The 26927-nt window shown below is 35.4% G+C and overlaps 1 protein-coding gene across 5 annotated transcripts in view; it reads left to right on the forward strand.

The window, feature by feature from the left end:
• ANAPC10 (anaphase promoting complex subunit 10) overlaps positions 1-23871 on the forward strand; it is a 36317-nt gene extending 12446 nt beyond the window's left edge. For 4 of the 5 annotated variants that reach the window (XM_015814516.1, XM_015814514.1, XM_015814513.1 and 1 more), the window contains exons 4-5: positions 3594-3714; positions 19495-19805. In XM_015814516.1, coding sequence (XP_015670002.1) covers positions 3594-3714; positions 19495-19725 — 352 coding nt within the window. In that variant the 3' untranslated portion in view covers positions 19726-19805. Of the gene's footprint in view, positions 1-3593; positions 3715-19494; positions 19806-22568 lie in introns of those variants that run through there. The other variant, XM_015814517.1, reaches the window with a different exon arrangement.
• Positions 23872-26927: the final 3056 nt, after the last annotated feature.

Consider the following 26927-nt stretch of genomic DNA (forward strand, 5'->3'; position numbering starts at 1 on the left):
GCTGTCAGAGGTTTTCGGCGGTTTCTCCGGTGGAGTCGGAGTTCCCCCTCCCTGTGATTTGGAGGGCTGGATCGTACGACTTCGGTGCCTCTCATGGCAGTCTCCCAGGTTCGCAGTGGTGGCTTTCCGGGTTTCCCTCCTACGATGCAGTCTACCCTCAGGATCGGCACTTTTGAATGGCATTCAGCTGCTTGATTGCCTTCTTTGCCACATCTGAAACAGGCGCTTGAATGCGGGTTTGCGATCGGGGTCTTTGCTGTCTCTTTTTTCTCTTCTGAGGGGGATCATCTCCAGGTCCGGCTCATTTGCCATTGGCTGCGTGCTAGGTCAATTTCGGCCTCTTCCACCATTATGTACCAGCTGTGGAGGCGTGCTGGATCCCCCTGAGCAATGCAAGCCTGGTAGAGGTCGTCGTTGAGCAGGCCAATCAAGATTTCCTCCGGCCAGTTGAGGCAGCCCGCCAAGTCTCTAAACTCCTCGGTGTACTCAGCCACTTATCATCTGCCCTGCTTTATGGTTTTGATGCGCTCCCTGGCTTTCTGATCAGCTAGCGGGTCCTTGAACCTCCGTCTCAGGACTGCCATGAACAGATTAAAATTCTGGAACTCGGGAGTGTCAACGTTATGTAGGGATACCATCCACCGGGCAGCCACACCTTCCAGGGCCAGGTTTACGATCCTGACGCGCCCACGGTCCCCGGGGATGTGCCGCCCATATTCATGCATGTAGCTCAAGACGTGGGCTAGGAAAAAGCCCAACTGCTGGAGCGACCCATCGTATTTTACCCCCAGGGCTAGGACCTTGCGGTCCGGTGGTTGAATCCCCCTCCTGGTTCAGTGTCCATCTCCTTCAGCTAGGGTGGCATGGGCTGGGGTGGTGACCTCAGCTGTCACTCCAGTGGCTTCCGAGGCACTCGTGGAAGGGCCAGAGTTTACTCTCCTGGACCTCTTCTTCCTTGTCTCGACCCATGACTATCGAACCCCAGTAGGGATCAGCTTCCTGGAAGTTTTTGAATGCCTCCATAGGCATGCCAATAGCTTGTTTGAGGAAGCGGTCAGAGCGCACTGGTCTCTCACCCTCATCTTTGCTGCCATTTAGCGATCTCTCCATCTCGCGGTTCCAACCGGGTTGATGGCTACCACGCTTGAGGGTGATTTTCCTGGTTTTCATTTCCCAGTCGCCCTTCTTCCTCACTCCGATCGACCACCTGAGTTTCTCGTTAGTGTCTGCTACGTCGGACAAGCTGGCAGAGTCTGAGTTGCTGCTGCTCGGGCAAACCTCCAGCGAGGCCCACTCCAAGCACTCGGTTTCTCTCTTCTCACCTCTATGATTAGACATTATTTTGCACAGTAGGATTAGTCCTCCGGTTGACTACTTTGCAGATCTTGCCTAATGTAAGGACTTGCCTCCGTTTCTCTACCAAGAAAGCAGAACTCTTGAAATTGGCATCATTTCAAAAGGAACTTTTATTGGCAGGTACAGAAAGCAGGAAAGCTAGGCAGTATCTGAGGACTTCCTGCCCAAATCAATAGATTTAACCCCCAAAACAATAACTCCACCTCAACTGTGGGAAAGCAATCGATAAGGTTGTTAGATCTTCTCCAGTTCCTCCCTGCGCACTGAGATAAGGCAGATGGCCCCAAGGCATTCCTTTCACACCCCATAAAGGATACATGAAAGCAGATAGAGGAAACAGTCTATGTGCACTACAAACCCCCGGCTACCCCCCTCTCCCCATAGGAGAATGGCAGAACCCGAACAACCTAAACCCAGAGGATATGCATGATTAATAATTGAGGGTACTGACACCCTGTGTAAGAAAAAGATTAATTCATATGTTGACAAATAGCACATATCCATTTATTTCCAGGAAGTTATAGATTTCTCTTTCCAGTATTATACTGTCATTCTTTTTTGCTGACATACATGCCACCCAATGTAAAAACATTCAATAAATATTGGGAATGTAACTAACAAGAACATATACTTTCCTTACATATAGTGATTGATTCAAATTGCACTAGCAATCTTGATGATGCCAGCTCAGTTGTGATAATTAGAAGACAAGTTCCAGCTCCCAAGTTATATCTCTTAACAGCAGGATGTTCGTCCCCAATCTTTATTAAACAATCTTTGAGGTGTATAGTATGCGTTAAATAATTTTTGGTTTTGCACATGTGGTCTTCATTATCCATAATCTCCTTATCTCTCATTTACCCATCAGCAATCAGTAAATATAGAGTAGACCTTGTTATCCGCAGTTCACCTATTAACATTTTTTCATATATGTTTGTGATTTGCCTACCAATTTGCTTGTATGTATATATTTCAGCAGTTACATCAGGACCAAATAAATGAAATAAGAAGTGCAATGAAATATTGATTTTGAAAACCTCTGTGCAATGGGTCTGCATGAAAAGGATTGTGATTTAGGTTGTTGATTTTATGACTATAGGTAGTCCTTGACGTACAGCCACAATTGAGCTCAATACGTCTGTTGCTAAGCAAGGCAGTTGTTAAGTGAGTTGTGCCCCAGGGACTCACTACAGTTGTTAAGTGAATTTTGTGGTCATTAAGCGAGTCTGGCTTCCCCGATTGACTTTGCTTGTCAGAAGCTGGCTGGGAAGGTCGCAAATGGTGATCAGTGATCCCAGGACAGTGCAACCATCATAAATTCATGCCAGTTGCCAAGTGCCTGAATTTTGATCACATGACCACGGGGAGGGTGCAACGGTTATAAATGTGACAACTGGTCATATGTCACTTTTTTCAGTGCCATTGTAACTTTGAATGGCCACTAAACAAATGGTTGTAAGTTGAGAATTACCTGTATCACACAAATAATATTTCCTTCAGCTACATCACCAGGATAATATTATCTTCAGTTTGTTGGACTTTTATGAATAAGAGACACCTCTTCACTAAGTCATTCGGTTAAGTGAGATTTCAATATACTTTAGTTAAATATACTGTTTAGCCAAGAAGTGTCCTGAGGCAAATCTAACTTTTTTTTAATTCTGTGAAAATGTAAAAGAAGCCTCCTGAAAATTGAATTCAAAATAATATTATGAGAAATATAGTTTAATTGCCCACAAAACAGATTTAAATATTTTAAAATTAAGATTATTCCATTGCCTCAGCTTTTCATGGGTAAGTGGGTCAGAGTTATAGCTGAATATGTGGGATATACTGTACATATTCATCAGTCTTCCTTGATAAATAAAAACAAAAATGTGCCTTGTTTTATGTGATCATTGCTGTAAAAAAAAACTAACTTTTGAGAAGAAGTATAATTTAACATTTGCTTTTATAATTATAATTTAGATATGTATTTTAATAATTTAACTTTAATTCATATGAACAAAATCGCAGGTATTTCAGTACAAATTTTGATGTGCAAAAAAGGTTCAGCTTATTGTTCACACATTTATTCAGAATGAGATAAAAGTTGAAAGATATGAATTACTCTAAATTATATTTTTAAAAACTTCAAATTAAAAATATTTGGTTAATGTTATAAACCTTGAATACTGAAATAAATAAAATTGCTTAGAATTTCATCTAATCTTGATTTTGCAATTGTTTAATTCCAGAAGAAAAACTACTGTGAAGACATTATGCATTTATGCAGATTATAAATCTGATGAAAGTTACACTCCAAGCAAAATCTCTGTGAGAGTAGGAAACAACTTTCACAATCTTCAGGAAATTCGGGTTCGTATGCTTTACACCTTAAAAAATTTACAGATAAGTCCTTCCAAAATACATACCTGTGCTTGTATATTCATAATCCAAAATTAGAAAGTAAAAAAATAAAGTGGATACAGTCCAGATAATTGAGCTCCTTGACTGGCTGATTTTTGGAAAGCAGGAAAACTTTCCGTCAGATCCTGCAAATCCTGCTTCAGAAAGTTGCTTGATTGGCATAGCAGTTTTAGGAGATACAAGAAATGGCTTTGTTAGCAGGAAAAAGGGATATACACTTGTTGCATCTATGAGTGTTGCATTTTTTTATACTGTTTTAGAAAACTAATGGTTGAGAAGCTAACAGGACAGGGAGGCAGGCAGACAGATAAAAAGATCTTGTGTTTAAATCAAGCAATTTTTCTGTTTACCTTTACGCTGCTGATAGCCATATCATATCATAAATTATTTTGCAGAAACTCCTAGTATCAGAACAGGCTGCAGTTTCAAACTGTATTTTGAGAAAAATGGCTCAGGATGCTATTTATAGATGCCTGATATTTGCACTTGAGGACTGAACTTTGGTGATGTCTTCATAATTGGCATAAACTAGTGGTATACTAATAACTATCTTGAATCTATGAAAAGGTTTTGACTACCGTCAAAGATTTTGATTGCTTAAGCTAATTGAACTTCTATCTGTTGAGCATGTGATTTCTGATTGGGTTGCTCCAATAACTAAACTAGAATTTTTTTTAAAAAATAAACAAAATAAAAATTGCAATATATTAGAAAATCATGCCAAAAAATAGAAGAAGGGTAAAGGGCACGTTTTTCAACTGAAAGGGAGGGGACAGGGAAAATAATGTGTTTGTTCTAACTCTGAAAGTATTGCTTTAAACCTAAAAATAAAATCAGAAAAATGTTTAGTACAATTCTGTTGATTTTTTTTTCTTATCATTCAGTATCCACTAGATGTCACTCTTGGTTTTAAATTCTTACTTTGGTTTCATGTCCCAGCATCATTCTATCTCTACTTGTGTATCTAGTTAAAGAAGCTAAGCAATTAGGTTGGAATGGGGACAAATCTGAAAAATATATTCTAAACGTTGTCTTTGCTGTTCATGCATGCATGTAAAATGTTTATGTTTTAGTAGATGATTTTAACTTTCATAGATATGTCAAATCCTGTTTAATTTTTCAATTGCTACCAGATTTTTATTGCTTCTATACTTGTTTCCAATTGATTTCAGTCTTTATGTGAAGTCTTACATCTTATTAAACAGAGAAAACATCTCACAAGTACTATTATTTTTGATGCTCTCTACAACGTGCATTTTAACAACAAATTAATAGGAGTAGAATCGTAGAAACATGACTGGAAGGAACCTTGGAGGTCTTCTATTTCAACTTCCTGCCTAAGACAGGAGAGTAGACTACTAGATCACTGCACTTGTGAAACAGTAATTTATAAACTGGAACTGTTTATTAAATGTCATATTAAAAGATAGTATCTGGTTGATCTTGATTGATTCCCTCTCTTCCCTCCCCCCCAAAATAACCAATGTTGGGTCTGATAAAATCACTAGCTGTCAAGAAAACTGAATGGATGTGTCTATGTAATCACAAGAGTCTTGCTTAAGAGTTTCTGATGATCATTTTGTTGTATAGGTTTTCACTTTCTTTATATTTATCTAACATGAAGAAAGAGCAAGGTAAATGAAAATGCATATTTTTATGAATAATATTGCCCACTCCAACCTTTCAAGAAAATGTGTATAGGATTTCAGCTCTGTTCTAGTTCTCATTCTTTCACTCTGCGTACTTAATTAAAAGTGAAACATCTTGTATTTTAATTCCCCCTTTTCACAAAAGAAGAGACAATCCAATTCAATAAAGAAGGTTAACATTCCAAAATATTTAACATTATGAAAATAAGCCTGAATGTCTTGGACTTTATCATCATTCTATATTGTTCTCTCTTTTCTCATCTTCTCATACAGCACAGGAAGATTCAAAACTTCTATTTCTATTTCAGATTAATTACATTTTAGTCTGTTACCCAAATGTAAGCGATAGTTAATCTTAACCATAGCAATTAGAAACAAACAATAACAATATTACATATTACATACAATAAACAAACAACAACAAATTATTATTTAAATTTGGTTTATTTTCTCTAAGCATAATTCAGATTGTTAATTATTGTTTGTGCTCTGGTGACTTGGCAAGATGATTTATCTGTAATATCACCAGAAGATTCCTAGAACTTCCTTGGTAGTACTTGATATGAGGCATATACCCTAAAACTGCTAAAGTTTATTTTCCTGTGTTTTTATTATCTTCTGTTTGCTGATTAGCTGGATTAACTTCTGTTGTTAAGTGCGACAAAATTTCTTTTTAGGGATTAATTAAAAACATGGTAATACTTTGACTTTTCTTTCTTTTTTACAATACATGTCTTCTTAATATTAATGGAGTTATTTCCTTTTCCTTTCAAACATTCAAGATCTTATCTTGAAAGAAATATTTGCACCACATCACTAACTTTTGGCAATTGCAGTTAAAAGGGAATCTGAGGGTTGGAAAAACGACTGTATCCTAATCACATTGCTCAGAAAGTACCAGTGAGCAGAAGCATCACAGTCCTCGATTTATCACTGTAATTGAGGCCAGAATTATGGTCATAAGTTGTGCCAGTCATTAAGTGGGTCACCACAATTACCACACCCATTTTTATGACTTTTTTGCAGCAGTCATTAAATGAATACCATTGTTCTTGGATGAACACTACAGTTGTTAAGTGAACCCATTTACCCAATGTGCTTGAAACCCATACACAAAGCTCTTCAACATATGAAACTTGTAATTTATAGTGAAATTGTGCACCTGCTTTTAGGATTAAATCAAGAGAAAAACTCTCACTCTCTTATATACAAGCATGCAAGAGATGTAGAATAGCTTGGAAGATGTGTAGGAAGAAAGTGTAGGCTAGCAGGCCAATGTTATATAGCCACTTCTTGGTTAGCAATTACCTTGGCTAGCAACCATTTGCAAATATAACAGTAATATAAAATTCCTGCATTTAAACCAAACTTCATACACCTCACAACAAAAGCCTTCATTGTGAAACTGATTAGTGCCTGGTCAGTTTCAGGCAGGGGGCAAGTTGGTCTGAGGGTTCTAATCAACTAATTAAGATAATAATACTGAACTTCTTAACTTGTATTAGCGCTTTTCAGGGAAGTGCTCCACTGAGGAGAAAAGCAGCTCAGGAAGAGATAAGCAATCTTTCCACCTTCTGGTGGGAGGGAGAGGGGAAAAAATGAGTCAAGCACAGGATACTGTATGAGAGAATTTAATGATCTTCCCATGCATTCACTCACACTTTCTATTTCACAGTCATATGTGAGCAACCATTTTGTTTAGCAACTATTTCACTTCTGATTTAAGGAACAGACTGTCTACTTAGTGACTGTGTCACTAAACGAGGAGTGGGTTTGTAATGTTTGTAATGGTCAAGACATTGGACTGGAAGTGGGGAGACCCAGATTCTAATCTTGTCGTAGGTGTGAACGCCAGCTGGATGACTTCAGGCCAATCACCTTCAGCCCTAGACTGAGTAGCTAAAAATGTCTCAGAAGAAGGTAATGACAGACCATTTAAACAGTTTTGCCAAGAAAACTAGAGGACCTATCTGTGAAGTTGCCAGAAATCTAGATTGACTTGAAGTCTCTGAGAAAAAACAACTTTAGATTAAGGACTTGCAGAGATCTTTAAAAAAAAAACCCACTTCCCTATTGTTGTAAGCTAATTACATCAATGTGTGCATAGATTCACTAGGATTTGAATTTGAATTTATTTTAAGGAAACATTTACTGTTTTTTTATCCAGTATTCTAGATGAATACTAGAAAAACTCTTCAACTACATCAGAGTTTAACATCTGAGCCAGTTCAAGCTGAATGGTAAAAATTATTGTGGGTTTTGACCATACGTGTACACATATATACATAAAATTCTATATACATCATAAAAATGGCAATTAAAAAAGTTAAAAGTTATGAGAAAAAGAAATGGAGAGGGGAAGATTTTAAAGATATCAAAGGAACATAGGTTTTTTTTAATTGGACAGTATTTGTTGCTTGTAGAAGCAAGGTACAGTTTGGCTGTGTTATGGGCAGTAGTGATATTGCTGGAAGATAGACGTACCAGTGGTCATTTCTGCCTGGGAATTGCTGAATTAATAAATTCTAATAAATATTACAGTGCAACAGGACATGTGAACATCCTGCATGGTGTGGGAGTCACGGAGGCAAAGTTGTACATACAGTAGATGAGAATTTTTTGATATTTACCATCAAAGCAAATGCTCTATAATATCTATTGTTTGTTAAGGATTAATGATAATTGTCTGCCTTCTGGTAAGAGTTGGTCTTCAAGAATTATGTAGCCTTGGTGACTGAAATTGAAATCATGTTGCAATCCAGTATCAAGGATCCTCTCCAGTGAACTTTTGTTTGGTCATATCCCGTCCTTTGTATTGCCTAATTAGAGAAGCCATATGCTGTCAGTTTTTCTGTAATGGACATCTTCCAGATAGATTGGCTGGTATCCCCGTTAACCAGGAATGTCAGGCCTATTGGATTAGATACTGTGTTTCCCTAAAAATAAGACCTGGTCTCTTTTTTGTTTTGGCCTTCAAAAGAGGCACCCGGTCTTATTTTGGGGGGGCGTCTTTTCCACTCACCTCGCTGTCGTGGCAGCAATAGCCCTGCCCAGCTGGCCCACTTCTTCTGTGGCTGAAGGAACAGCTTCATTCTGCAGCTGAAAATGGAGCTCTGGCCTGCATTTCGCAGTCAGAGGCCTTCTGCAAAGACCTCTGCAGCCGAGAACCAAGCTACTGATTGAATCCATAGCTCGGTTCTCAGCTGCAGAGGCCTTCTGGAAAGGCACAGGTTGCCAGATAAGTGCCTCAGCTATATTTTCCTTTTAGTCTACATTCTGGCTGCCCTAAAATTATTTGAGGAAAACAATATGGCACAATTATTATAGGGGATTCAACTGGGATATTATGAAACCTAACTGAAGCCAAAGGGTAGAGTCCAGGTATTTGATATCCATTATGGAAGACCCCAGATAGAGTCAGTTTGGTCTAGTGTTTAAGGCACCAAGCAAGAAATCAGGAGACTGAAGCCTTTACTTCCACTTTAGGCATGAAAGCCAACAGGATAATTTTGGATCAGTCATTCTCTGTCCATGATGGCAAGTTCAGGCAACAAACTAATCATTCAATTCCTGTCGCAATTAAAAGATCAATACTCAGATTATCTGAAAAAAAGTGGACCCTGCACTTGAAGGAAAATACTAGAAAGAAAGAAAAAATACTTGACCCCAGATATGTATCGAATGCAGTTTTAAGACTAGAATGAAGAATTACAAGGACATAAACCAGGATCTAGGTTGTATCTTTAATTTCTGACTAAAACTACTACCGTGTTTCCCTGAAAGTAAGACCCCCGAAAATAAGCCCTAGCTTGATTTTTGGGGGACCTAATATAAGCCCTACCCCAAAAATAAGCCCTAGTTTTGGGGCGAAGCGCAAACCTAAAATGAAGCTGGGGGTGGGAGTGGGGTGGGCTAAGTCTGTGGTCTCTGCATCCAGAGAAATAAAAGATAATACCTAAAATACCTAAAGCATTTAACTTGCTCAGTATTATTGCCTTTAATATACCAGTTATGAATAGTCTTTTCTTAAAGGTCAGAATTTTTGGGGTTTTTTTTGTTATATATTAATTTTTCTTTTCCACAATATTATGCAAAGAATCTAAGGGCTCTTCAAATCCCTAACATAGTGACAGAATAACCATGTCAACCACCATTCATTATGTAAAGTTTAAAAAAGAAGTGGAACAAGGATATAACCTTGCATTCTTCGTGTTGTTGTAATTAAGTTAATTAGCTATTGATATATTGACATATTTTTCAAATTTACAGCTAATTCAGATTTTTGATTATGGCATACTCAATACAACCATGTAGTCTATTTGGAGAGTCCATAATAATAAAAACAATTTTATTTTTCCTGTTTTCGACATTGGGAATAAAAGCTTTCTTTCTCATTCTGGTCCTTTATGTACAATATGTATTCATGTTAAATGAATTTATGACACATTCTAAAGAATTTCAATTCTTTGCGAAATATATTTACTCTTAGATTTTCAATTATTTTTTTTCCATGGGAGGTGGGAGGAATATCCAGATATATTTATTGGGAGTTATCTTTGATCCTGTAACATTTCAATAGTTGCTTACTTTCTTATCAGAACAAAAACATAAATAAATTGTGCTTAGTTTATAATATGATACAAGCATTTCAGTATCCATGAGAAGCTCTTCTTAGGATAGCAGGTTTTGAAAGGCACCATATCCCAGTACTGTAAGTCTTCAGTTAAGTATGGCATTCTCTGCTAGAAAAATGTAACATTTTTTCAAAAGGATTTTGGATTTGCATAAGAAGTTCCAGAAAGATTGTGTTGATGATCTATAACGGGTTCCCAACCCCCGGTCCGTGGACTGGTACCGGGCTGTGGCATACAAGCAACCGGTCTGCACAAACAAGCAAAGCCCCATCTGTGGGATGCAGGCAGCACACAAAACCATGCACTCTTCTGTCCATTGAAAAACCTTTCTCCACGGAACCAGTCCCTAGTGCCCAAAAGGTTGGGGACCTCTGATCTATAAGCAATGCCCGTAAAGAGTGATGCCCAGAATAGTGTATTGCTGGAATTTGCATTTAGAGTTATTAATTACGTCTTAGTGGATAGCTTGTATTTTCTTTCAATAGATTCAATCAAACAATCTGCTGAGCTATTGGGCAGAATGATCAGTAGGTCACTAGACTCATTGACCCTGTCACTATATAACACACATACCAAACAAGTTTTCTCTGCCAACAAAATTACAAGTTAAAAAGTTCCATAAGAAACTGGAACATCCTCTAAGAACTTGGAATGTATGAGTCAGTCACATAGAGGTTAGGAGATCATGTACTAAATGTTTGAATGGGCTTTTGCTCTTTTCATAAACATGAATGCTTTAGTAAAACATTTAGTGAAAACATTTACTAAGAAGTTTTCTTTTGTCTTGGAACCTATTTTTAAGGAGTTGACTAATATTTCAGTTTGCCTTCTATTTTTTCTTCTTAACTTTTGTACTACATTTTTTGACGAAAACAAAGTTTGGCTGGTGATTACACTCTGTTGTAATGAGGGTTTGGCTGGTGATTGCACTCTGTTGTAATGAGGGTGGAGTGTGTTTGTCATTCTGTAACCATGCCTGATTTTTGTATTAACAAGCCAACATCTAGAGCAGTACATCTGAGTATCCTAAAATTTGTTTTTGTGAAGCTGTCAGTATGCAGTAGAAGAAAGCATCCATTGTGTAAAAATTTAGCTTTTCTATATAATATTAGAAAACTGTTAGCATATCAATATGATTTACCTTTAAACATTTTTATAATGGCAGTTACATATCCTTCACAGCTATGAAAAAAATAGCATAAGATACGCCTTTTCCAACAGAGCAGAATTTGATAAAGTTACTCCAATTCGTGATCTATTTAAATCTCAAAAAATATCACATAGAAAGAAACTGGGTTGGGTTGGAAAAGAATAGGGGGAGGCGTCTATTTTTTTAAAATAAATTAAAAATTGCTGTAGAAAAATAAGTTCTGAGAACCCCAAATATGACATGTTTAGATTCATTATAAGCCAGAGAAAGGTGATGATTGTTTTTGTCTTTGAAAAGCAATGATCTGCATTGCACCTGATATTTAAAATGATTATTTAGTCGATTGGAAAGCTAGCAAAAAAAAAAAAAGTCAGTGCATTAGATTTGTAATGAGGGGGAAATGATGGTCTGTTTCACCTAAAGTAAGAGAGACAATATGTAATAAGGGATTTTGTGGTTTTACAGCTCAGTGCATGTGTTTGAAAGCTGTTCTCTCAGCTTCGTGGGTGGCAGGTTATGCTACCATATAATGTATTGTAGTTGGCTCTCCACACTTGTCAGGGTTAGCATTCAACCATTCGGAAAATTTTCCCATTGTTCTAGCATGTGAACCAACACTAGTGTTGAATTCCCAATAACTTGACAGATGGGGGAGGGGAAATAGCTTAATCACGTTCAAACTTTCTAATTACTTTCCTTATTAACAAAATGCATTTTGCATAACTCAGACCGTTGATGTTTGAGCACAACTTACAGTTATTTAAGAGCAACCTATTCTACAGGGTTAAGATAAATTTTATTACACTATCCTCTGGCTTCCTTCAGCACTGGCTCTCCGTTTCCATCTTAAATATGTTTGCTTTAGATGGGCCATAGCTTTTGGCAGCTTTTGCATTTTTAGCAAATAATGCTGTTCCTAGCAGACTAGCAAGCAAAAAAAAAAAACTTTGTGTGAGGTCCTTGTAAACTGAACCTCGGGAACGTTATGTTTCTGTATTTTCTGCTTTGTGCTTCTTCCTTATTCGTGTCATGGTTATAAATTATATAGTTTGAAATGAAGAGTTAAGAAGGTTCTAGCTTGTGACTCTCTGAAAAGAAAAAAATAGGTAGGGTGCAGCTTTCTCTCTTTATGTGCTTGGCTTTATTTTCTTTTTACCTGTTGTTTTCAAGGCTGGCATCCAGTGAAATAAGTAGTTATGACATTGAAGCTCCATTGTGCCAGGGCTTAATCCAATAAAAACAGAAATACTGCCTGCTGAGCTGTATACAGCATGCTTGTGTGAACATCAGTGTCTGCTGTTCACACACCATTTTCCCCCCTTAAAAGTTCTCTTTGGAATATTGGAAAAAATGCTTGAGTCTTTTTGGCTTTTACATTTTAAAGTTTGTAATGAATATTGTTAAATTTTCTGGTCATTACCACATGAAAAAAGGTTTAAAAAAAACCAGTGGAGGTGACATGACAGGATTAAATAAATATTTTTCCCCCTGCCTTCTCAGAAAAAAAACAATGTTCTACTAATCTGTTTTTTCCCTTTTGTCTTAAAAGAATTTTTTTTAAAAAATGCTCGTGTATATATGTGTGTGGTAGTTGGAGAAAAGATAATTTAATACTGGTATATAACTATTGAAGCTATTAAACTTGATTTTCATTTTAGATTAACTATACCTTAGCTTCTGTTTTTTTTTTTTAAAAAAAAAGATTGTATCAAGCACTTTTGACACTGGCGTTAAAAAGAATTGTCTGACAATATGATCTAAATATAATTGTTTAGATCAGTTACATTTGTATTTAGATAAAAATGTTCATCAATTCCCAAACAAGATGTAGGAAAAAGTAATTTTAAAATGCTACCCTTGATGCCTTTTTTATTTACAAAATATGTCATTTCCCTTAGCTTTCATTTAGTTAAATGGTGATTTCCAATCTTCGGCATCTCCTTATTGTTAAATGACCTGCCTAAAGCAAAAATTTGTTGCTGGTTATAATTTACAGGTCAGAATAATCATAATGGAATAACTTGTAGGTGGTCAAGAATAGAAAACATTCAAGCAATTACAATTTATTGTTATACTTTGAATGTAGGATATTCTCTTCCGTTTTTAAAAACATGGTTTCTCTGATATAGTTGCCGTATTTATTGCTGAGATAATGATGTGGCATTAATCTAAATACTACTGCTTTAGATTAATCTTTAGCAATCTAAATACTACTGCTTTAGATTGCTCAAAATCCTGATTCTGATTTCCCCCTAATCTAACATTTAGGTTAATAAAAATAGCATGCTATCTCCAAAGATTTATTTGATTAAAGCATTTCATCTTTTACTTCGGGGTCATGTTTTGTTTTGCTTATGTTTTTTTTATTTATATGTAATTGGAAGCTTATATTTTACAAAAACTATAAATGAAGTAGGATGCTGTTATATTAGTACAAGTGGTCCTCAGCTTACAACCACAATTGAGCCCAAAATTTATGTTGCTAGGTGTTAAGTGAGTTTTGCCCCACTTTACAACTTTTCTTGCTACAGTTGTTAAGTGAATAATTGCAGTTGTTAACTTGGTTGTTAAGTGAATCAGGCTTTCCCATTGACTTTGCTTGTCAGAAAATTGCAAAAGGTGTTCACATGATCTGGGGACACTGCAACCGTCATAAATATGAACCAGTTGCCAAGCATCCAAATCTTAGTCACGCAACCATGAGGATGCTGCAGTGGTCATAAGTGTGAAAAATGATCATGTCACTTTTTTCAGTGATGTTGTAACTTTGAACGGTCACTAAATGAACTGTCGTAAGTTGAGGACTACCCAGTGATGGGATCCAGTCAGTTTGCACCACTTCAGCAGAACTGGTAGCTAATTTTTTGTTGCCCAGGCCCAGAATGGATTTCCGGAAGTGGCATCCACACAGACAACCAGTTGTTCAGATATTTGAATCCCACCATTGGAACTACCTGTATAAGGAAGTAAAATGTTCTTCTCAACTACTGAAATTTGAATATACTTCTATTCAATTGTACAGATGCAAAAATATTTTAATACCATTGCTTAACTTATTATAATGTTTATTTGTTCCTTTATTCACATTCAGGAGATCTCTCTAGACATAACAAACCATTCTGAAAGTAAATTATGAACTTTCATTTACACATTCATAGTATTTTTCCATTATGAATGATAAAAAACAGGATAAACTAAATATGCAAAAACTGGAAATAGAAGAAAATTATTTTCCATGAGTCTTTTCAATCTACAGTACTGAAAAATAACATGCAATGTAATACTAGGAAATAACTAATTATTTGTTCCTGAAGTTTAATTTAAGTCTAATAGAATGTCTGCCAGAATCTAATGCAGGGGAAGTCTCCTGGTATCAACTGAAGTCTGATGCACACCCCCAAATTTCTTCTGTAGTTTGGGGGATCCTCAAAGAAAACCAGGAAATGGGGTTTGAAGCCTAAGTGAAGGTTTGAGGGAAATGGATTCTTGGCAGTTTGCTGTGAAATACATTATTTCAAAAGGGATTGCAGTTTTATGCCGAGTTCTTACACTAATATAATCCCAATGACAAATGGACACATTTTATATTCATAGGTGATCTTTGCAAAACAATGACACAGATCTAGTGCACAGTAGCACTATCAGTTAAATAAATAGCAGAGCCAGGGGGATAGGAAGGGAGAAGAATAAAGCAGCCAGATTGGAATGCTTTCAGATGCTAGTAGGAATAATTAAAATTAAAAAATTAAAATTAATTTTTGTGTTGAAGAGAAATGTTTGTAGATTTATGTTTCATTACTCTAGAACGGGCATGTCAAACTCGCAATTTCATGTGACGTGTGATGTATCGCGACTTTTTCTCCATCGCTGGCAATGGAGTGGGCGTGGTTTCAGCATGACACATCCGGTCCGCGGGCCAGCAGTTTGACATGCCTGCTCTAGAACAGTGTTGCTGGGGAATTCTGGGAGTTGAAGTCCACATACTTTAAAGTTGTTAAGGTTGAGAAAAACTGTTCTAGGCCAATGCATATCTATCAAGCTCTTTTTAATAATGTATTAGTTTACTGAAATATAAAATACAAAAGAAAAGGAAAATAATGGGAAAGTAGGAGAGGAAAAAGTGTAGGGTAAAGGGGGAAATTAAAAAAAAGCATTGACTTCCAACTCTTTTTAGTACACTAGAATAAGGTAATAACATACAAGCTTATCTTTTTACTTTTACATAATAATATTATGAGCCATTTCTATAACAAAAAACCTATCTGATCAGCAAAACTCAAAATCAATTTTTTTTACTTCAAGCCCAAAGTCCAGAAGTGATTTCTAAGTAGATACAAAATTGTATTCTTTTCTTTAATTAAAACAGTAAATTTAGCCATCTCTGCTAACTCCATCAGCTTTTGCAGCCAACCATCCATTGTGGGAATTAAAGTATCTTTCCATTTTTGTGCATAGAACATTCTTGTTGCTGTCAGCATATATAACATCAAAGTTCCATTTTTTTTTCAACTTCTTTGTCCATTAGGCCTTAAAGAAAAGTCTCTGGTTTTATCTTTATATTCACTTTAAGAATCTTCTGTATGAAGATATGAATCCTACTTCAATATTTCTTTGCTTTGTTTATCAAGCTCTTTTTCATATTCAAGTAAGCCACAGACTATGGCATATTTTATTCTGGCATCTCTCTTTAATTTCGGTGGGGGGGAGGAATTGTATGAAAAAATTAGCCCTAATCTAAAATTATAGTGACCCCATCTTGTCTTCCACTTTAGGTTAGAGTGCAGTCCATTAGTTTCATTCCAATAATTAAAGAATAATGCTTTGAAGAAACTGCAAGTTATCAAATATAATTGTTTACAAAATTCTTTTGTTTGTACAGAACACTTTGTCTGCAGATTTTGGCTGAAAGAGCATAAAACCAATAGACCGGACATGTTGTCATTCTTAAAACAGTCCAATATGACAATCATTTAAAGGGCTGTATCATCTGCAAAATAAATATATTAAATCATTGTATGAGGTATTGTCTAAAATTTAGCCAGTCGTTTGTGTATATTTTCACTTTTATATGAATGTTAATCTTGTTCTAAATTTTTTGTGTTCAGCAATACTTGGTTATATTTTATTTTCCAAAGTCCACTTAATTTGGACTACTTAATCATACACTACCATCAAAGAAAAGACTTCAGTAATAACTATGAAACCCTTAAATGTACCTTGATAAGACATAAAATATGTGCTTATTTTATGCAGCATATATCTGAATTACAGTACAGAAATAGTCCCAGATTAAGTTCATATATATGTTTACAATATCTATTTATTTCCATGTATATTTGAACAAAAATGTGATTTTAAAACATCTACTTCAGGAATTTCTAACTTTATTAAATTTATTATTTGTTAATGATTAATTAATTAACTATTGATTTGTTATCTTATAAAGTTATTAGAGATATCAGATATGAAAGTTAGACCAAACAAGAATTGTATGTATCTCTCACTGTTGTTATCAGTAAAGTATAATGGCTAAAATCTAAAAGAGTGGTATCACATACACAGTATCTCTATGGCAGGGGTGTCAAACTCGCAATGTCATGTGACGTGTTGTGACCTATCGTGACTTTTTTTTTCCATTGCCGGCAATGGGGTGGGTGCAGTTTCGCCATGATGCATCCAGCCCACAGGCCAGCAGTTTGACGCCCCTGCTCTATGGTATTAACTTCTCAAGAACTTAGCTGATAGTCAATTGATTTAATAACTCTTCTTTGGTTCAATTAACAGTGCTAAAATTCATTATTGTATTTGTATATATTAGTTACCACTTTGGGGAGTGTGATTTTCTTAATTTAGAAATTATTCTGTGGAAATTAGATTTTTAATACCATTAATACTTTTCACATTTTAATTTATATTTAATTTGTATCACAATATGATACATCACATTCTTTTCCTACATGGGAAAAGTATTATGCAACCATTTCTGCTATGCTTGTACATAGCAACATACATAATCATAGGTGTCTATACTTGATCCCATTTATTTGTTTAAAAATGTACTCGGCTGTCTAACTTGTAAAACACAACTTTAGCCAATTCCACAACATTTTAACTTACTTCTGTGTTTGAAAGAAGCCCTATATAAAACAGAATTTCCCATTCTCTAAAACAGTTATTAAGCTGTCATGCTGGCCCTATATCATGTTGAGGAGAGGTAGAACTTATAGTTTACCAGTTTATGGGGAACCACAGGTTCCCCCCATCTCCTTTAAAACTTTATTGGAATGTGTTGACCAATGTCCTTCCATAACACTGTTAATTTTAATGTTCTTTCATGTATTAAATGTTTTCTTTAAAATTGTTAAAGTTACAGTCACATTAGGCATTTATTTGTGGCTGGGTGTATTTTGTAGACTATTCAGGAATGTCTGTTTTAGCGTCTTGAGCGGATAGAAAGCTTTTCTGATTTAGCGCTCTGAATTAGCCATATCTAGACCATTTACAGGAGGTGACTGAGGGCCACACAGTCACCTACTTAGGTGGTCGTTACTTCTCTAGACCAATGAGCTTGCCTCTTTACAGTAAGTCCTTTGACTGAGCTAATTTCTGTGTTTCTCATAAAGTTTCTCCTGTGGTGTTCTTCCTTTTGACTCACTTGGAATTTCTGAAGTTTCTCTTGGATATGCTTCATTTTCTTGCTGGAATTGGTACATCATTTGCTATTAACTTGTTCTCTTCCTTCCTAAGCAAAGAAATGGCAGACACTCAAAATTTGCATCTTTATGTGTTGACAGTTCCAGTTTTGAAATTACATAGCAGCATGTTTAAACTGGGTTTAAGGGACTTAAAACAATTCAGAATGCAAAAGCTAGCCTGAATGTAAAACTTCTATATCAAGGAACAATTGCTGCAATAAATAGATAGGTGAGCAGCATTTTCTGGTTGGGTGCCACTGGTTGTAATGAGGAACTCCAGTTACATTAGCAGTGATTCTAATGATCCATCAAAAATATATCTGGATGGTCAAGGGATTTTGCTTAAGAAGATATAATAGTACAGATTGGGGACTGCTGGATGAGAAGTACATAACTCAAAATTGGCTGGACGTCTGGACTTCTGTCCAATCCATTCCACTAAAAATCCATCCATTAACCAATTAGAGATAGCATTGAAGAAGTGCAGGTGGATGTGTAGATTGTGAGGCAATGGGAAACTTACCTTCCATTCATTTAATTATAAATTTAAACCTGATACATACAATTTTGTGACTATTCTATTGATTTTAATAAAGTATCATCATACCATGATATCTAATTTTTAAAAATCAACTTAAATTAAAAAGAAGGCTTCGTGTATTCTGTATCCAGCTTTCTAGATACACATTGTAGTGAATTACATGACACCTTTTAAGTAAACCTGAATGTTATTACTTTTAATATTGTGTTTTTTTTAGAAATTAATCTTTTTATTACTGATTTTAATTAATATCTTATTTTTAGATTTATAATTTGAATCAAAGACTTACTTTCCTCTCTCCAGCTAACATCTGAGTTTTAACACTTTGCTATAGCATGGCTATCCCTGTGGACATGCTATACACTCTAATTGCTATCACCTATATAAATTTAAATGGTTGCAAAACATTATTTACAATCCAGATATGATTTATGAAATGTATTACTGGACATAAAGCTACAATTTTCAATATTTTAGTTAAATTATGAAAAAAACAACATGCTAACAGGCACTATTCACAAACCAACATAATATTGCTGCAAATAAATCACAGAACAAACAATAGTCAGAAGGCATAATTCTTGATTTTTGATACCTAGAAAAATTAGTCAGAGATCCTACATGTAATTCTAAGTTATGGATGGAGTTATATGGGTTTGTTAGCCTTTCTTGCAAAATCTGTTTACAAGGCATCAAACAGTGTGTTCACTACTAGGACCATTTTCATGGGAAGAATTTTGCCTTACCGTTGCGTATTAATGCTGGTGTCACAAAAATAACATGTCATTAAAATGCAACAACTTGAGTTATGCAACATGAACGATTGCAGAGGTTCACCTTTGTGACTTGTAAATTCATTAACCATGTGGAGGAGAGTACAGGAGTATATTTACTAAAGGAGGTGTCTATAGCATATTGAAAAAAAAGTATCTATATCTGCCAAATTCCTGAAGGACTAGATATTAATTTTATTGCCATGCTAAGAAATAATTTGAATCTAATTCTAACTAATTTCTTTCTCTCTGTGTTTCCCCTAACACACTTCTCTTTTCCTTTCTAGCAACTTGAATTAGTGGAGCCAAGTGGTTGGATTCATGTTCCTTTAACTGACACCCATAAGAAACCTATTCGCACATTTATGATTCAGATTGCAGTTTTAGCCAATCATCAGAATGGAAGAGATACACATATGCGACAAATTAAGGTTTATACACCAGTTGAAGAAAGTTCTATTGGTAAATTTCCTAGATGTACAACAATTGATTTCATGATGTATCGATCAATCAGGTAAAAAGATTTTTGTACTGTAATTACCCCAATTTTTAATTTAATTTCAGAATAAAGATTTAAAATCCACTTGTTTATACTGTCTTGTTGTGCTGTTACAGCATATCATTTGGCTTCTGTTTACTGCTGCTTACATTATTATAATTTCTAAGAGAATAAAAGCTAAGGTCAAGCAAATTAAAGTTGTTTGTATGTAGATCAATTGCAGGTTTTTGAATATAATTTACATTTTTGTTTCCTTCTAAGATACCACTTCACTGTAGGATAGGAAACTCCAATCTTTCATAAATTGTCCATATTTATTTTACTAAGGGAACTCTTCCTAGAATGGGCAAAATGTGGCCATCCAGATGAACTACATTTCCAACTATACTAACCAACATGACTGATAGAAATTATGGGATTTACAAGCCAGAAATGTCTGCAAGATTATCTATTTGATTCCTTCTATCCTAGAGAATAAAACAACTGCTACAAAAATGCTTATCTTGCTTAAAATATAATTACTATAAAGGAAAACATGCTCTAATGTAAAATATTATATTGTGAAAATATATTTCATAAATACTTAAACTCCTCTATAAAGAATACCTTATACAACTAACATTGACTTTAAAGATCAATATCCCACACCAGTAGTGGGCCACCCAAGAGGAATACCCACTTGGAATTTCTAGCAGTCCATCTTTGAAAATGAAATATTTGTCTTGAGTTTTAGAATAAATACATATAACAATTACGTCATCCTTAAGTTCATTCACACCATAAGGATAGAAAATGGATGTGGCAAAAAATATAGGTCAATGTCTATTGGTAAACATTCAACACTTTCATTAGCTTTCCTTGAATCATGACTAACATTTCCTATTTACTTAACAGAACTAAAATATAACTAAGTACTGTACTCCTAAATCTACTCTTTTTTATGTAGTGCTTTAAAAAATTTTGGTAAGGAGAAATAAAAATAAAATCTGGTGTTCACACCTTAAAACAAGGTATCAAAGACTTCAGATCCAAATGTTGTCTCAAGATTAATCAGATGGTACCATGAAACTGCAGGAATTGAACTCAGCAAGACCTGAAAACCATGTGAAAGTTCCTAATTTTCTTTGGACCTAACGACCACATAAATGAGGTTTTGCCATGTGTGCTATCTGAAAGCATTTCAAACCATAGGTTTTATTGACACAGACATGTTTTTTTTCCTTAAGACCAATTGCTTTTTTCCACAGGTTTATACCATGTTGCTTCTCGCTTCCAATAATGCTGTTTTTTTGTTAAAATATTATATACATTCTTCATGTATACTCACGTGCTATTAAGTAATGTCAGTGGCAATTATCTCTTTTTAACTGTATTCTACATGTGTTTGCCAAGTCAATTTGAAGATAATGATGGTTTCAAAAATATTCTTTTTATTATTACAATATTTATTATATAAATAATATTCAAGGCACAAAGGTTTTTTTAAAGATATGAATGTCCAATGAAATTGTTTTTCAATCTCTGTATTTCTGGCTTCACATAACACTTAAAGTTTAGAGTCCAATGAGACCTGAATGAATGATAATATTCATATGAGATCAGTCTATCCTCTCAACTCTTGCTGAACTAACAGATCTGGCAGAATTTTGAACATTATTTTCCAACTAAGAAATATGCCCTAGTTTGGTGAATGTTTATGATAGGGAACAAATATTTTAACTCAGTTCAGTTCTTTGTATTAGATAATGCTGCTCAGAATTGCTTTGCAAAGATTGGCTAAACAAACAAACAAACAAATAAATAAATAAATAATAAACAAAACAAAACAATTGACTTGAAAACTGCACATAAATGAATAGATAGATAGATAGATAGATAGATAGATAGATAGATAGATCAATTGACTTGAAAACTGCACCATAACTATAGTTACTCATCAAAATATAGTTACTCATCAATACTTCCTTATCAAAATAGAGTGAGGTACTAAGTGGAGCACAACAGTTCAACTAAGTTCAGGGTACAGTACTCTTCAACATTTTGTTAATTATTTGAATGAGGAATTTTTATCAAATTTGCAGATGATATAAAATTAGTGATAACTAACATTTCAGAAAAGAGAAAATACAAAATGGTTTTGACAGGCTAGGGCAGTGGTGGCAAACCTATGGCACGCGTGCCAGAGGCGGCACTCAGAGCCCTCTCTGTGGGCAGGCGTGCCATCGCCCCAGCCCCACCTCCCCCAGTGGCCCCCTCCTCACCAGCAGCCCCCAGAGGAGAGTCGCCCCCAAGCGTGGCCCGTGTCATGCAGATGATGCTGCGGGGCGCGGGTGGAGGGCATGGCCACCTTGGGGCTGCTGGGCTGCCTGGGCGATATGTGGTGGGCTGTCGAGGCGATGAGTAGCCCTGCGGGCAGCGGGGGTGGTTTTGGGGCACTCAGTCTCTAAAAGGTTCGCCATCACTGGGCTAGGGAAACACCTGAAAATAGCAGAATTAAATTTAACAAAGTCACTAAGTTCTCTGTTTATAAAAAAAACCCAAAGCTTTAGCATAAAAATAAAAGTCTAAGCACAGCACTAATGTACCTACTGCAGAAATCAGATGGATATCATGAGTTTGTACCAATTCATTTTGACTGCATAACTATTATGTCCACTTGCTTGCATTTGTTTAAATGAGTTCTGAACAACTTAAATGAGTACTGAGCAGTTTGGTTACATTAGGTTAAAAAATGTTAATAATGGAAGGGAAGATGATTTTTCCTTTGTCATAGCTTTTCCAATATTTTTTAGCGGAAAAATAAGGAAATATATAATTGACTTGCTCTTTGTTTTCCCTTTTTGCCCTCCCCCCACCTCCCAGGTAAGGTTCCATCCATCTGTGACCATTCCAATGGATTTCCAGGAGGATTTTCTGGAGCACAAAGTGGTGGATGCCTGAAGACACCAGCTACCAAAGTTCTGAGGTGGCTGGTCCCTGCTGTCATTTTAACCCCGATTGCCATGGGGGATTTGTAGATCCAAGTCTTGTTGGAAACTGTCAACCTTGGCTGCAATTTCATTTAATCATTGCAATATAAAAATCAATGTTTCTGCAGACAAAAGACAAGCCTCTTAGAAAGATTTAGTGATACAGTTATTATAGGAACTTTCTCCAGAAAGTTATCTCTCTGCTCCAGGGGATGATTTGGGCAGAGCCTTTGAAGGGCTGTTAGTGTGTTATGGCTGAGATCTGTGTTGTTATAATCCTTGAAGGTGAAAGAGGTCCTGGGGTAGTAGATCCATTACTCACATTTTTAGTTGCCTCTGTCGTGGAGAGATAAGAGTTGATCCTCATTTCTTTTTCTGCTTTGTAAGATTTATCGGTCCTAGTATGTTGCTGGGCCGTCTCAGGGTTCTCTTCTTAGGTGACATTTTGAAGGTGTTAGCTTAAGCCAGAATTGGTAAGGACTGTCATAAGCCAAGAACTTATTTTAGAAGTTATTAATGTGTTGCCATCTTGGCTCCTCCCCGATTTAAGCTTAAATTTAATGGGTTTTTTTTAAACAAAAAAGCAACAATTGGTGCTGTTTTGCTAAATGCTAAATTGGTGTCAATTTAGACAAGAATAAATGTAGTTTTTTAATATTCTGAACTATTGCTTCATTACTTATATGGCCCTCATTTCATGTGTGACATAACCAAAGTATTGTATCAGTGTAGACTTCAGTGCGTCTTGAAAGTTTTGAAGGAAATAAGCAGGCTTAGAAGATAAGCAAGGTTCAAAACCATTCATCTCTAAAATGAAAAGACTTCACCTTAAAAGAGTAGAAGATAGTGTATTACTGTCAAGAAAATGTAATGGGGAGGAAGGGAGATGGAGAATGCACCAGATATTTATTTAAAGATTAAGAAGAACAATCTTTCCTGTTGGCATCTATATGAAGAATCAAAATCTGGACTCTTACTATCTTTCCATTATGTAGTACATTAAGCTTTGGCAAATAACTTGCATGAGTGGCCTTCCTGATTTGCAGTTTCGACTTGGCTTCACTACTTACTTTACATTTATTTTGTTTTGCTAATGGTCTATAACAGAGCAAACTTCCAAAGCAGAATTATGCTGGCCAAAGTTCAATGTAAAAGCATGTTGTATTACTGATTCTAATAAATGCAGTTAACCCAAAGTATTTTAGGTATAACTTGGGTCTGTACAGAGATCTTGGAATTGGAAGGGTTTGCTGGAAATAGAGAACAAGATAAGAAACACAATCAGGTATTCCAAAGGATGTCTTCCAGTCAAGATGCACAAGCTGAGGGGGCCATATGTGAACCTCACTTAACCTTTTTAATACATTTTTATTAAAAGTTTTAAGTACAATAGTAAAAACCAATACAAATTAAACTTAAAGAAAGAGAAGACAATGTGAAAAATATAAATAGTGACGAAAAAGGAAGAAAAAGGGAAGAAAAAAATATTTTAAAAAAGAATAGAAATATACAAAGGACGTATTTCCATCCTTCATGACAACAGGTTAATGTTTCACATTTTTTCTGCTCCATGGATTACAGGGGACATTATGGCCAAAAAGGCGGCTGGATGCAAAATTCAGACTGCTGAAATTTTCTTTGGAACAAAAAGAGCACTGGAGTTTACCAATATGTACATATGTGCAGCTTTTTTTTTTTTCATGAACCAATGTTTCTGCAGCTACTTGTGATCAACTGGGAGTTGCGGGTTCCACCATACTCTGAGCCATAAATGCAGACTTTCATAAACTCAAGTCAAATCATCTTTTTAATCACTTTGGAACTTTAATTTCTTTGTTGTTTTTTTAACAATACAACATGTTTTTTTAACAATACAACAAACATAAACAAAACCTTCAAAACTGCAAGTTTACTAGTCACTGGGTGACTTTTCAATCCATTTAAAAAAATGAGTGTTTCTAGCTTTGTTTTATTTTTTGCAATTTTTTGCAATATAAAGAGTGATTGTAGAGTTTTTGTGATGTTTTTGAACACTTTTTAAGAATTTTTTTGAATGCTAAGGCTTTGGATGAAATATATTTAAAGAAAAACTTTAAAGTTAAGTAAAAAGATCCTGTTATGTGGGAAAAAATGTCTTATTTACATTTCAAACAAAACAAACTATGAAGGTTGATTACTAGAGAGCACAAGATAGCTACTTTAAAAGAAACTTTTTATCTGTGGGTTCAAGAAGTGTTTGGGCTTTTTAACTCTATACTAGAATCAAAAGTTATTATTGAGGATGAACAAGTTTCTTTGAAGATAATTGAAATAGATTTAAGGTGGACATAAGAATTATAGCCTGTAAGAGATGGAAATACTGGATTTAAAAATAAAATTGGATGTTCATTTAGAAACTAAAAGAACATACAAATAATGTATCAAAAGAGTGATTACCCTTTTAAACTGAAGTATAAGAGATCTACTGGAGTTACTATACAGAAATTACAAATGGATAAATATAACAAGATTTCAAGAGAAGAATCAAAGATAATAGAAGAAAACAAGACTTGGAATTTTATCTATGGGATTTAAGGATGGTTGGTGAAAATAAAATAAAATAAAATCAGTTCATTTAATTATAAGTTGTTGAAGGGGTGTGGTGGCTGAGCAGTTAAGATACTGGGCTTGTCAAAAGTTGGCAATCAGAGCCCTAAGTACCATGTGATGGAGTGAACGTCCATTACTTGTCCCAGCTCCTGCCAACTTAGCCGTTAAAAAGCATGCAAATGCAAGTAGATAAATAGGTACCACTTTGGTGGAAAAGTAACAGTGTTCCAGGTGCCTTCGGCATATTGTCATGCTGGCCACAGGAAGATGGAAGCATCTTCGGGCAACGCTGGCTTTTAAGCAGTCAATCAGAGATAAGCAGTGTTCCCTAGAGTTGGACATGGCTGGCAGGGGAAACCTTTATCTTTATCTTTTTAATGAGTTGCTATGTTTTGTAGTGCTTAATGATTATCTTAACTGGTGTAATGGCTTCCCCAGATGCCAGCTCGGATGATGAGAAAAGCTGACTCCAGGGGCTTCAGAGTGGGGCATGCAAGATTTTAGAAATAAGTTAATAGAAAATAAGGTGAGATATGGCATGAATGTGAATTTGGCTCTATTTTCAGAGACAGTAAAATATTGTTGATGTTGAATATACTTGCTGGGGATGAAGGGGAACATTTCATTTTCTTACTGCTTCCTTTTGGGGGAGGGAGATATTTTTCCAACACTTTATTTTTTTTCTTTTTAAAATATATTTTGTATTAGGTTTTTTTGTATTCGTTTTATCTGTTTAATATAATTCTTAATAAAATTATTAAAATCCCTCCAACAAGTACAAATAGATTTAATATCTCTTTACTTCCTTTAAGATTACAAGCAGATATCTCTTCATCTCACATCTCATCTCTTATCTATAAGTAAGTCCATAAAACATCAACTTTTCAATCCCGCTGTGGGGAAAAAATTCTTAAAGAGTTGTCATAATACAAAAAAACCACCCCAGTCTTATTTTATCTTGAATCATCTAAGCAAACTTTATATTCCTCCGTTTTATTTCTTACAATTTTAATTTTTAATTCAATCCAATATTGTCATAGGATTTGATTTCTCTTCAATTCTTTATCCCATCCCATGAAGATTTAATAAGTCTCTTTTGTAGACCCAATAAGAAAACATTTTCCATGTCATTCTCTTGATTTGGCATTGCATTTCCCTTTTAATTTTTAAAACTGCATCCAGTTTGTTTTGTACATCCAATAAAATGTCCTTTTCAAAATCATTCTCTTGGCCTGTCATTTGTAGTTCCACTTTTCAATATTTTTCTCTGGCAACTTACTGTGATTGTCCATTCTGATGATGTTTGGGCTCTGATAATCAGAGACACAATGCTAGTGGACTCCACACAATCCAGGACTTCCAAGTTGGAGACACAGTGTTGTCAATGAAGGCCAAGGGTGGAGTGGAGCGTGTGCACGTGAAAATTTCTCCAGTTGTTTGATGTGCATTGTGAAGCTTGAGACAGATTGAAACAATAGTTAAGGAATTCCAGTTTACTTAGAATGAGTTTAATATACAGGTTCAGAAGGATTATGTTCTAGGGAAATCAAAAAAGTTGATACTCTGGCTAAATCTTTATGTATGTTTTGGAGAAATCCAGGAGACAAGTAAACATATTTCTTATTTTCAGAAAGGAAAAGAAGTATCCTGGGAATTAAAAATC

The sequence above is a fragment of the Protobothrops mucrosquamatus genome, unplaced genomic scaffold (assembly GCF_001527695.2).
Source record: "Protobothrops mucrosquamatus isolate PMUCROS unplaced genomic scaffold, P.Mucros_1.0 scaffold259, whole genome shotgun sequence".
NCBI classification, from domain to species: Eukaryota; Metazoa; Chordata; class Lepidosauria; order Squamata; family Viperidae; genus Protobothrops; species Protobothrops mucrosquamatus.